The sequence below is a fragment of the Mytilus galloprovincialis genome, chromosome 10, assembly GCF_965363235.1.
Source record: "Mytilus galloprovincialis chromosome 10, xbMytGall1.hap1.1, whole genome shotgun sequence".
NCBI lineage: Eukaryota > Metazoa > Mollusca > Bivalvia > Mytilida > Mytilidae > Mytilus > Mytilus galloprovincialis.
Window position 1 is genome coordinate 49843661 of NC_134847.1, and position 13879 is coordinate 49857539.

Below are 13879 nucleotides of genomic sequence, written 5' to 3' on the forward strand. Positions count from 1 at the left end.
GTGATAATAGGTGCATCTTACCTAACATATACATATTTTGGCATGACTTCGACATTACAAATATTAACAGAATACGAATTATATGCTTGCTAAACTGTGGGTATCGGTGGCGTCATTTATTTGTACAAAACTACATATTTAATAAGATACAAGACTTAAAAACTTCATATCTTGTTAACTTATGCATAATGTACTGAATTTACCACCTACCCATACGACCGTTGTTCTCATTACATGTATCATGCATGGTTCAGTAATTGCTTTAACAACAGTATTTTTAATTGGGTTCGTAGAATAAAGTAGTTTTTTTGTAATGATATCAGTTTCATAGATTCTAAAAGCAACATGTATAACTTTGTGAGGAATCTGAACTGATTTTATGATGCATAGGGTCCTTTTGGAATTGATTTCGTATAATAGATCAGTTATCATCAGTTAGTTTAACTGATGAAGATACCATAAACAAAGATTCAATTCTACGTGATATATTAACACATTGTGAAGAGAACATGTCTATCTGGCAGAATTCATTCAACTTTTAGATTATTTTCAGGCTTCATTGATAATATTAAGCTTATTTGATACCTTTGATAGCACCTTGATCTGAATGACCTTTTACATTTAATTCAATCACGAATATAATTACAGTGTGTGCACTTTATTGAAGTTCCGGTAAAGAGCATACTTTCTAAACAAAAACAACAATCATTTTTTAGGCCGGATCTACAATCAATGGATCGCCTGATTTTATCTAACCACGACTTATATGTCTCTGTTCCAAAACGGATTATATCCATTGATTAACACTTATCTGCATTCAAACAAACAAGAGTATAATTTAAAACTGTACAATATTTATTTTGTATAATTTAATAATATCTGAGTAGTAATATATACTTTTATGAGACAGGTTTGTATATTTTATCATTTATCACTAAATCTCAGTGTTATGTTCCCTAATTAAAAATGTACGTTTAGTCGTATATATAGGTTTGTATGTCCTCAAACATCTGTGAATATTTCAAATTGTGTCTCAAATTTTTCTCCCGATTCACGATCAACTGCTGCAACGCTCATTTCCGTATTCCCAAAAATAAAATCAACGTTAAAAATGCGTTTCTCCTTCGTCGGATTTGGAATATCAACTAACAGTTTGCCGAGCAGAAGACAACCTTGTTCGTCAACATAGCGTGGAGTTGGATTTCGTGTTACATATATGTCTATTGTCAAGCGTTCCTGGAATTCTCTAATCGTTCGGTATTCACGCGTGACCTTTGTATCAGCTGACACCTCCGTTTCCTGCTCTATTATTGTTTTAAAAACGCTTTTGCTGTACATCATGTCATTATATTCAAACATATGTTCCAAATCATGTGTAGAATCATCATAACGAACAGCTACATCGACACCGTACGTGTGCCCAATAATTCTTAAAGCGATATAAGAGGGATCAAATCCATAAATGACAGCACCTTTCAATACCGACAAACCACAGTCAAATGGCACAATCACTCTTTTTGTCGGAAATTTATCCCGGACATGATGCTGAAGTATGGTGCATTCAGCAAAACCACCAACCAACAATATATCTTCTACCTCAGCAACTCTTTTGTTCTTCATTATGTGATCGAGTAGGCTAATGATTTTTTTTTATTGTTGGCATAAAAAAACTCAACAAATATTTCAGATTTAATCCTTAATTTATCTGTTTTAACGGAAACCTTTTCCGTGTGTCTGGATGAAAGTATAACATCTTCAATGCTTTTGTCATGGATCTGTGAACACAGTTTCGATAGGGCAGCCATTGGTAATGACATTCGGATTGTATCGGTCTCATCGCATTTAACGGTTCTCTTTTTGGATTCAAATTCTCTCATCAAGTCAAGATAAGATTCGGGATATTGTTTTTTCATGGTCTCTAGCACCGGTTTTCCAAATGTTGTATCCATGAATTGAAGAAATGCAGCATCAACAGATGTCCCACCACAGTTGCTTCCTGTAGATCGATGTATCTCTTTTAGTTTGTTGCCTTCAATCTTTTCATGCACTGCAATGTCTGCAGTTCCACCTGAAACATGTTAATAAGATGTCATTTTGTATTTAATCAAACGGCAATATCAAAAGCTTAAACACATCAAATGAATGGACAATAACTGTCATATTCCTGACATAGAACAGGTGTATTCTAATGTAAAAAATAGTTGAATATTCCTGGTTTAAAAGCTAGCTAAAACTCTCACTTGTGTGACAGTCGTATCAAATCCAATTGTATTGTCAACGATGTGTGAACAAAACAAAGAGATATAATAGGTAAAAATGTCAAAATTAGCGGTTAAAAGTCAACATTGTGTAATTATCTCAATCACCATAAAACAAACAAATGTATAAACAAACATTTACAATGGCGAAATAACACAATGACAGAAATATAGGTAAAAAGCCACGTCATATATAAGAAAGAAGCACAAATAGTCAAAGAGATAAAGCATGTTTGCAAAAATATAAAATAAAAAAATACATAAATTATTATAAAACAATGCCGGGATATAAAAGTAGGGAGCCATGTTATATGTTATATGTTACACAGAAACACAAAAAAGGCATATAGACAGATTACATTAGCAAAAATGAATGACAAGAATACCAAAAATATCATAGAACAATGACGGGATTTATAAGTACAGAGCCACGTCAAATAGATAACACAAAAACAGACAAACATGTAAAAGTAATATTCATAAAGACAAATAAAATAGTACTATAACACGTTATGAAGACGATGAATAAGACCGTTGTGTATTATGTGTGAAGTTGAGAAGGAATATTTATCAACAAGGTCTTCGTACCCTCCGATGAACGTTTTTATTTTTAGGTTTTATTTTCATAGAAAATATCGTCGATCTCATGATTATAATGATCATTTTCTGCGTTGCCTTAAAACATAACTGTTCATTATTTGTAATCTCAACCTCATCAATTTAGAGTATATGACACGAATAAAAAAAACTGTCCTATAAAAGAAAAGGAAAAAGATGATGCATATAAACTACTACTGACATCGAAACTTATTTTACTGGATAAGATGCGTATTTCCACATTGGCATGACTAATAAACAACAAAAAGGACCAACATTTTTGCCAAATCAAGATACCAAATTAGAGCTATATAAGAGGAATAAAGGTTATTAATTTTCTATTTTTATTTATCATTTTCATCTACTGTGGGTTCGTTTATTTTTTTGGGTACTAATTTGTGTGGCCTGAGGAAACATTCCATGTTCGTGTAAATTTGATCTCGTGAATTTGAAAAAGTCTGTTTACATACCTATAGAAAATAATTATTTGGTTTAACATTTAAATGCGTTGTTAACCTTTTCACACGAAATGTATGAAAATTGAAATCACAACAATAATAATGAATCAACTGGACTTAACTAATCAATAAAGTATAATTTCTTTCATATTGTGTTGTTATAATTTTTCACTCAAAGCCGAATGTACACTTTTAGTATCAGAAAGATGAACACAAAGACTTTTCAACTTATAAAAGAAAACCTCCAAGGTCGACGACTACATATTTTTGTCCTGTTTCTTTCATGGAGTATTCATTTCTTGCACCATACAAATGATCTGTACTTAGATGTTGACAATATACAGATGCACATTCTGGTTCTAGTGCTATCGAGAGATTGTTGTTTGGGATGCCAGCCTGCAAATGTAAAGTAGGTACTTTAAGCTCTTCATCGACATACTCACATTTCGTTTAATACTTAAAGTGTTAATGCATAATTTTAAAATCCTTCCGTTCAACATGTCTTATGGACTTAAATTCAATATACAATTTATTTAAATAGACAGGACAGTAATCGTTAGGATGTGTAACACCTTGAAGGATCCTAATTACTGGTCACGCTGGATTGTGCAATGAACATCATATTTTACAGTAAGATCAACGATCCATTGAATAAACAACGAATATCCACCTATGGCACAAAATCTGTTCATGCACAGCCACAAAAATAAGGTCACAAAAAAAAGCAAAGGGACAACTCTTTTGTCGCTGTTTTCATCCCAAAGTCACATTGAAGCTCTTTTGAACCGGATAATAAAGGGACAAAAGGTTTTAATGTTCGATTCCTTCTACTAGTTTGTTATGAATTGTATTTCTCCTTTCTTTGGCACACATTTTTCTTCATTTTATTCAATAATCTACAGGAACAAAAAACTCTATATGTCGTTAACTTTTCCATTAATTTACAATGAATGGAAAGCAAGGCAATGATTATTTCTCTTTCGGAAAATTAAGAATTAGACGATATATTTTCAAAATTTATATAAAGACTCTCCCTTAGCTCCAAAAATCACAGCGAATATTCTTATAGTATCATGATCCTGAACAAACATCGAAATTACAGTCAATTAATATTAAATAAATATTTTTTTCTTTCAAATCCATAGTTAGATACAAATATGTCACAAGCTTAAAAGAAAATGACAACTTTGAATATACACTGTGCCAGTCTCCTACCTTGATTTGTACATGTTTATTCTAGTAACATGTCAACACTACAGATCTAGATATCGACTTACTTTTACTGCACTCCTCCTCATAAACTGCTTGGACTTTTCACTCCATATGGCAGGAACGGTTAAAATCCATTTTATGTCGTCAACTTTTAGTGATGCCGTGTTCCCTTTATTTGGAAACATTGTCATCAGATGATCAACTAGTGCTTTAATCGACATAGCAAATACTTCAAAAGCAGGAAGCTGTTTTCCGTTCATCTCGGTAGCCATCATTTCTTTGCTTTTAAACTTAAAGAAATGAAGGGTCAAACAGAATTAAGAAAATCTAAATTATTCTTTTGCAGTTACTCATTTGTCCATTTTCATTTTATGTGTTCCATTTTTTCTTATTGATATTGATTCTTATCATATACTTAGGCTTAGTAATATATGATTTTTACCGTATGATAATAGCATTAAATTAAAGTACATTCCAAATTTTTCGAATTGGTGCTTAGAGGACTGATATGAAAAGTTTATCACATGCTTCGATTGTTATCACATGCCTTTCCGTAACGTTATCACATGGCATTCCGGTGATACTCGGCAAATTCCGGAAAATACATATCAATGCTACGTTTTCAGTGAAAAACATAACAAAGTAGTGTACAAAACAATTAGTTGAATACTAAAAAGTATATTGAGTTAAATAATAAAATAAAAAAACCCAAGCAAATTATACATAAATGCATTTTTTAAAATTTTTTTGAAACATAATTTGAAAAGCTACTTTAAAAAAGTTGACTTTTCCAAACAATGTTCATTATGTATATTGTTGAATTATTTTTTTGTCGATTCGTCCATATTGAAATGTGTTTTTTTCTCTGTTGGGGCATATGATAGAAAAATTTGATATTGAATGTATCAAATTTTGGGTCCGACGTCCGTGGACTTTTTACTCATTGAACTTCTTTTCGGAAACCGTGTAAAAGGATCAATATCTGAATCTGTTATTTTTCTCTACTGTCGAAGCATATGATAAAAAGATCATAACATGTCTTTTTTCATATCGCATTGTATTATCAGCCCTCGGTCAATATCAGCCCTCGAGCCATGCGGCTCTTGGGCTGATATTGAACCTAGGGCTGATAATACATGCGATATGAAAAATGCCCTGTAATAATCTGATAATATAGCGGGGGAATGGGACAGATCAATTTAGAATAGGTACAATTGGCTGGATTTCCCTTGTAAGTTATATTTCATTTGAATCATGGAATAAATAGCTAACCTTATTACATTCATGAATGAATGTTTAGATTCTGTTATAATTCCCTGAATTCAACTATTTTTTTACAAATGCAAAAACATATTTTCTTATGATAATGTTCAATTAGTTGGAAAATATGCAAACATGGTGCGATTTCAATTTATAAATTGTAATCAAAATGAAAATTATCAATTTATAAAATTAACAATACTAATAAAGTACAGTTATGTGAAATTAAAAAAAATCAAGAATTTTTAAGTCAGAAGTTTAGAAAAGGAAGAAGGTAAACTAAGCATATTAATATGTTAAGGAGCTCCTTTTTTAAACATTTGATTTTGGAAAAGACTGACTTGGACTTTTACCTTATATTTGCATTTGTATTATTTGGGTCTCAAATTGAAAGAAACGAAATAAAAAATTAGCTTAAGTTTTGACAATTGAACTTTTATGTGTTTTTGAAGTCTAACATGAAACAAAAAGAAAAAGGGGGTTATGGGGAAAATGTTTTATCCTGTATTGATGGAGAAAACAACATAAAGTACGAATGTCTGACACAAATGCCTAAACCTCATCTAAGTACACCCTTAGTTATGATAAAACATATAGATGATATACCAAGATATGTTAGTTAAAACTGTATAGATAAAATAATGAAACAAAAATATAATTAAAATAAAAAAAGAAAATTTAAGGAAAGATAAACAAATACATATACAGAACAACGGACCAATTCATAAAATAAGCAACTTACTTAACTTACCTAATGTTATCAAATACATTAAACAAATACCTATATGGATATATATATAACTGTCTAACATTGTTCTAAAAATGGAACTTTTATGATCAGTTCTAATGTAGTACTGTCAGAATTAGTTAGATCTGCCAGCATTTGTTTTTATGTAGAAATGTCAGAATCAGTTCTAACGTCAGTTTATCTTGTTTGAATTGTTTTACATCTGTCTTTTTGGGGCTTTTTATAGCTATCTATGCGGTATGGGCTTTGTTCATTGTTGAAAGCCGTACAGGGACTAGAGTTGCTAGTTTCTGTGTAATTTTTCCCCACTTTATTTGGCCTTTGAAACATGTTTTATTCGAGCGTCACTGATGAGTCTTTTGTAGACGAAACGCACATCTGGCGTAAACATAAAATTTTAATCCTGGAATCTATGATAAGTTTATTGGTCTCTTATGGTGTTTTGTCTCAAAGACAATCATACCTCATCTTCTTTATTAAGAAGTAATTTATCAAACCTCTTTGAAAGCATACGATTAAAACAATGTCCCGCCAAACAAAATTACTTACTAGTAAGAAGCTGTATAAAGTTTAAGCGCTTACCGAGAAATCAGTACTTCCATGATTAGCGAATGGTAATAATTCTTTCAAAAATACACTCCTTAATATTCTGTCAATCGTTTCAATTTGAAATCCCTGTAAAAGAATTAAATACAACTTTTAGGTGACACTGCAATTTGAATACAATAGACTGATATATACATCACATAATGACCAACCTGTTCAATATCTCAAAATGTATGCATAGAATCCTACTTTTTTCGTTGTTTTCCAGTGATTTCTTAATTTTTAATCAGTTTTAACAAGAAAGAAAAAAGTTAATGAGTCGCAGACTGAGTAAAAGGATATTTTTCAAATTGAAGATAACTGTTTACATGTATACTTCTATATCTAGTTCCGCCGCGCTTTGTTGAATTTATCTCCATCAAATTTGCACTCAATCTAAAAATTTTAAAGTCAATTTAAAGATATATAAATATCTGAATATCAACGTTAAAACAGAAAAAAACAAACATCAAAATAACAGAGCTTTCAAAGGTTTGTTAAAGTATTACTGCAATGGAAGCGTTAGTTATTGTTCCAGTCTTAGTATATGAAGACTAATTATTGTGGATGGTTCGCTGTATAGAACATGTAGAACTAACCTCATGTAAATTCATCTTAAATCTTTGAAAGAAGTAGTAATCTGAATGTTTTCCTTCTTGCGACAAATCAGCGTACTTATTTTCAGCATCATATCCAAAAGCAACCAACTTTCTATCAGCATCTATCAGCAAACAAGTTGGAGTTTTCTCAGAGAAAAAACCTTTACCACCTGAGTTCCATGGTTGATTGGCGTATATTTTAGGCTCCGCTTCTTTTCCTTCCAGGTAATTTTTGTAATCATTTCTTGATGACCATGCATAACCAGAATATGATGTACCAAAGTCAATAGCAGCCACAAATAAATAATTGTTTTGCGGAGAAGTCTGCTCATTATCTTTATCACCGTCAATGGTTACTCCTTTAGCAGATTCAGATTCCATTACTTATTTGAACTGTAAATAGAGAAGAAGGAGAAATTTCGGTAGGTCCATTTTTGTTCCGAACATAAACACCACTGATTTAAGGTAGATCATAAGTATATACTTTTCTCAGATAGAATCGTCTTATACTTTGCCTAAATGAAGATTTTACTATGCTTTTTACAAAAATATAATGAAAAGTATGTGTCACTGTGCAATTTTCCCAGCCATGAGTCGTTGAAAATTGCATAAATTTGGTTAGATTGTTCATGAAATACACATTTGTGTGCATAAAAATTTTTCTATGAGATAGAATTTTGAAATAAATTGTGATAGTATAGGTTTTACAATATGTTTTCAGAAAATCAAAAGAAAACATGGTGTCACCGACAAAAAATAAAAATTTAAAATTCCATATCAGTCTAGTATATATTTTTCCAAAAAAAGTTGTCTTCCCTTTAATGACTTATTTGAAAAAATGAATCTTAAAATCTCAAAATATGATATTTGTATAAATATTTTGGATAATATAATAAATTACAAAACTGTTTCCAAATTTGCAGATTTGGGCATATGACTAGACCGCCTTTGTGCTGCGATTGCACAATCCAAGATGGTGGTTTACCATTAATCTACCTTAAGTGAACACAAATGTTCCAAGTTGATAAAAAATGGTAGAAAACTAATTCGGCACATGTTTTTTCATACATCGTTCAAAATTTACAACTTAAATAGACCAAAGTAAGATATTTTTGTTTTAATTTAACAAAGTGTCTGGATTAAAACAAATAGGGGCGAAATATACTAGAGGGACATTCAAACTCATAGATCGAAATAAATGGACAACGCCATTGTTTAAACAGCACCCGTCGTTTTACTCATGATATTACAAACCAGAAAAATTGTATTATAGATAGGTAACACCCATGAAAAGGAACGGGATTGTAGTCACGACACAAGGAACATATCCAATATCATCTGTAAAACAGATATTCCTTAACGGTCAATCAACTCGTGATAGCGTCCGTAAAATTTACTAAGGGATGATTTCAACTTCACCATGTTGAACTCTAGGTTCAATGAGTTTCTTGTGAGCAGCAACCCTCTCTCAAGGAAATCATGATAAGAAATACAAGACAGGGAATATCGTATGAATTAGGAGTATGCTGGGGCAGCTTGAATGTTACATAGAAATGGACAGCTCAAAATTGGGAAGCAGAAATCATCTCTCTTGTCGTAAAGTTTTGTTTTAAACCGACCCACACTGTCAATTTCTAGATGTAAGTAAAGATATGCGACAGACTTTACTGTATCTGTACCACGATTGGTTAGATGTGTTTAACATAGTTACCAATTTTTTTTATTTATTAGTGAGAGAACATCATCTGTGTAGTGGAAAGTAAAGTTAAAGTATATTGCTTACTTCTTCCTAACGTGTCATAAAAAGTTTCTGTATGAAGTCAGCCTCATAGGAACAAAGGAACAAGTCGGCAAGTATAGAAACACAATTGGTTACAATTGGAATGTCGATAGTTTGTTCAATACAAGTCTTCCAAACGTAACAAATATGTTGTCAATTAAGAAATAAAAAATGTAAATAATGTCAGTTTTAGAGAATTTATTGTTTGAATCAGTGTGATTTGTTACAAAGTAGGATTTATCCCTCCCTAAGACAAGATACTTGTATGTGCGTTTGCCTTTTCTTTTAGAAACACAGAGGTACTACCTTTTAAGTTTAGAATGGGAATACTGTATCGTGTGGAATTGTCAAACGCTTTAATATATTGCACGATGAAAGAGTCTTAGATTGTAAGGACTCTAAAAGATCTGTGGAATTTTTTAGTGTCCACATCCAATTCACGCCAACTCTAGAATGCGCAGTTTCAAAATAACTTTGAAGCATGACTTTAAGTACTGATGAAATTGGCGTTAACAATTAAGAAAGAAGGACAGACTGCTCTTTAAAATGGGGAGATATTGCATTCTCGATTGAACTAATTTATGATAGATATTGACGCCATCGAGACATTTGTTGGCAAAGGAAAATTTAAGAAAGTTATTTTTTTCTTCTCATCTTTTCCGATCAGAACTGGTTTGAAAGGTCTGTGACTTGCAAATTCTGCAATGATAGCTGTCTGTATTTTTTGTCTAGATTTTCTTCCTATCAGTTTCCCCTAAACGACCATCTTACAATTGTAGCTTGCTGCGACAACTTGTCTAATTGACACATGTCAATTAGTTTTGTTACTATAAATTGTTCTAAAAAACTAATATCTCTCAATGCAATGAAATATGAATCAGATATATATTTTTCCTAACATATACAGGCCCTTGTTGTTATAAGTGATCCTAAATGTTAATTTTTGACAATCGTTAGCGTCAACTTGATTCAATTTTAGATTGTGGTTTGTCAAGTTATCTTTATTGTCTGAGGTCTCAATAATTTCAATGTTACCGTTATAATATAACATGATTCGTCAAAATCAGTTGATTTTCAAATCGTCATGGAGAAATGAACTCTATATTTCCTTGTGTAGTTTTTTGGGATTTTTTTTTTTTCGTCCCTTTTTTATCATGCTGGAGTCCGACTTATTGATTCTAATTGCCCTTTTACATCGTTTCCTTGTTTAAAAAAAGTAAACGTAACTTAATGTATAGACCACAAGAACTGTGTTTAAATATTCTTAAAGCAGTCAGCTTGTCATTTTGCAAGTACACGGATGTTTGTGAACATATTTAGATTAAAAGCAAACAAACAATATTATTAAACGATGATTTTTTTTATATTTCTCAAGAAATAAAGTTGTTAAATGTTATCAAATACAACTATATTACCTCCTTTTAGATAAAAATTCACTTTCCGTGTATATATATATATTTGAATGCACACGAATACTACTAAGATCTTAATTAAACACATTAGACGTATAACGAAGTATTTTTTATATTTTATTAGGATATTAGGATAATATATAATGAAGTGATATTCAACACGAAATTTACTACCTGTATCGTTAACAACATAACCAGTAGAAAAATACTGTAAACATTATTTGGCAACATTTAAACGTAATTGTTGAAAAAAAATCACACAATAATTATGTCAGGTAAGGAGTAGTTGCGGATACAAAAGTATAATCGTATAATTATGTATGACTCCTACTATATACCGCCCACATTTGTAAAGCGAATGGAAATATCAGGAAAATATCCTAGTCAAACTTCAACAACAAACTATGAACACATACATATTTACCGACTCTATGAAACATAACAGACTTATTCATTTTCCGTCTTTGAATAGTTGGCAGAAATTACCAAAATATCCGTTTGCAGAACGGTTATCGACAGATGGTTGGTGGCCGATAACGGATCAACAAGAACAGTATTTCTTAGGACACATTCATTGTAATTGTATTTATACCGAAGTTATAATATTGAACGAAGACGGGATATGTTATGTTGAATGCGGATGTCTAAGGCACCAGCAACAATTATTGATGGGAAATATAGGATAAGAATTACCTTTCCCGACAGAGCCTTTATTTACTCTGCGACAAAATATATCCGAACATATATCCAGTATTGACACTTGGAATATGCAGAGGAAATGTAGAAAATTAAAAAACAAACATATCACACACTATTAAGTAGGTAATGAGCACTCCAGTAGAGAATTAAAAAAAATCTGCACGAGTGTGCCTTCGAAAATTATTATTGACGAGATAAAAAAAATCATTTAATTTTACTATGAATCTCAATTATGTTTATTCTTTTTATATTTTGAGAAGACCTTTTGTTTTTCGTCAGCTGTAATCGTGAGTATAAATGTAATCCTAGCTATAGACATAGTTTCTGCTAGTTTACTAGTAGTTTACGATTACTTTAGATCACACTTCTATTCAGGTGTGCTTCAGTAATTATACAGGAGTGGCTTTCAATTGTTGGCGTTAATCATTCTATAAAGGTGCTGTTGATGCATTAGATAAACAAATTGTTATTTCTCTTTTTCGGAGATTTCATTGGAATATTTAAAGTCTCTAAAAGTTATGTAAATATCTATTTGTGTATATATAGCCGGTCATAATGAAATTGTTTTGTGTGCATATGTTTCACTTAACAGTTATCAAAGGTACCAGGATTATAATTTACTGCGCTAGACGGGCGTTTCGTCTATATAAGACTCATTAGTGACGCTCAAATCAAATTAGTTGAAAAGCCAAACAAGTACAAAGTTGAAAAGCATTGAGGATCCAAAATTCCAAAAAAGTTGTGCCAAATACGGCTAAGGTAATCTATTCCTGGGACGACCATAGTCAAAATTACGGCAACTACATTATACACTAGCTACATTTAATTTTGATTTTCGTATTTGTTTTTCGTAAATTGTTATTAATCAGGCAGTATGTTTTCATGTTTGAAAATAACAAAAAATATGAATTTAAAAAAAATCAAACTCCAATTAAAACCAAAATCGAAAGTCCCTCATCAAAATGCAAATCAAGAGCCAAACCACATTAAACGAATGGAAACCAAATGTCATTTGAATTGCTTTTTTTCAATTTGGAATCAACTAAAGCTGACTATACAATATAGGTATATTTGAAGGACGTACCGGGATCTTTGTTTTATTTCTCATTTGTACTCGTGATTAGATATCTTATCGATAATTAGTCTCTAGAAATATGTTTGAAAACAAAAGAACGATCTGTCAATAAAAACACTATCATCAGCCAAGACACATTGTTACAACAGAAAAATAAAAAAACCTTCGAAGTTTCTATATTATTTGAAACAGTACAGGTATTTAGTGCTTGAATGCACAAACCATGTCCAAAATGTCTTAATTACAACCCAAAACGTTCAGTCTTTAGCATGTCTATTTAGATACTTCAGATACTTAAAGTAAATTGTTTATGTAATTGAGCTTTACAAAAAGTTCCTTACATGAAAGAAAAAAAAACAACAAAAAAAACACAATAACACTTTTGGAGATTTTTAAATTTCAAATCTTTTATTCTCTAAGAGGTTGTTTTGTTTTTTAATTATTTTAATACTGCAATGAAAAATACATACTTTTAGGGGGAACCAGGGGGCTCTGCCCTGCCCTTTTTGTGGAACAATTTGTGGTAATTATATAGGGAATCACTGAAGCATGACGTTAGCAGGACAGTCAGTCAGTCAGCGCCCCCCCCCCCCTTTATGAAAAGTTCTGGATCCGCCACTAAAATATATACGTTTATGTCTGTTACCCGCTTATGCACTAAGGAACTATTCTTCTACTCCCTGTGAAGTATATCTAATGTCATTATATGACAAGAAATGAAGAACAGCTGATCTCTTTCGTATTATATTAGATAATGACATATTCTTGTTGGTTACAATTGTCACACAGGTATTTATTTACTTGAATATGCATATCAGTCTGTAAAAATTTGTATGCATGTGTAGAATTGTTTCGTATCTAGTACTAAATGCACTGTGAAATTATTGTAAGAGTGCCTCCTTTAAGCTCTCGTTATCATGGTTTTATACTTCTCTTAATCTTCAGTGATAATAAATTTATATATGTCACTATGTGTTATTTATTCTTTTTATCATATCATTTTAAAACTTATGTTATAATGCACATAAATTAGATAAAAAAAAAAGAGTGTACGGAGTTATTAGAGATAGTATAACGCGTCTACCAGGTCATACTGGAGATAATAATTCACATAAAATTAGATACATGTATATCATGGAATAAACATGTCTAAATGAAGTATCAATACATAACTTTAAAAAGAAACAACTTGTATA

General features: G+C 31.3%; 1 protein-coding gene across 1 annotated transcript; it reads right to left on the reverse strand.

Moving 5' to 3' along the window:
* Positions 1-867: 867 nt before the first annotated feature.
* LOC143047738 (heat shock 70 kDa protein 12B-like) lies at positions 868-8131 on the reverse strand. Its single transcript, XM_076220969.1, has 5 exons — positions 7718-8131; positions 7116-7208; positions 4591-4815; positions 3556-3709; positions 868-2068 (listed from the first exon to the last, which is right to left on the reverse strand). Exons 1-5 carry the CDS (start codon positions 8096-8098, stop codon positions 1620-1622), a joined length of 1302 nt encoding a protein of 433 aa, XP_076077084.1. The 5' UTR covers positions 8099-8131; the 3' UTR covers positions 868-1619.
* Between the last annotated feature and the right edge of the window lie 5748 nt (positions 8132-13879).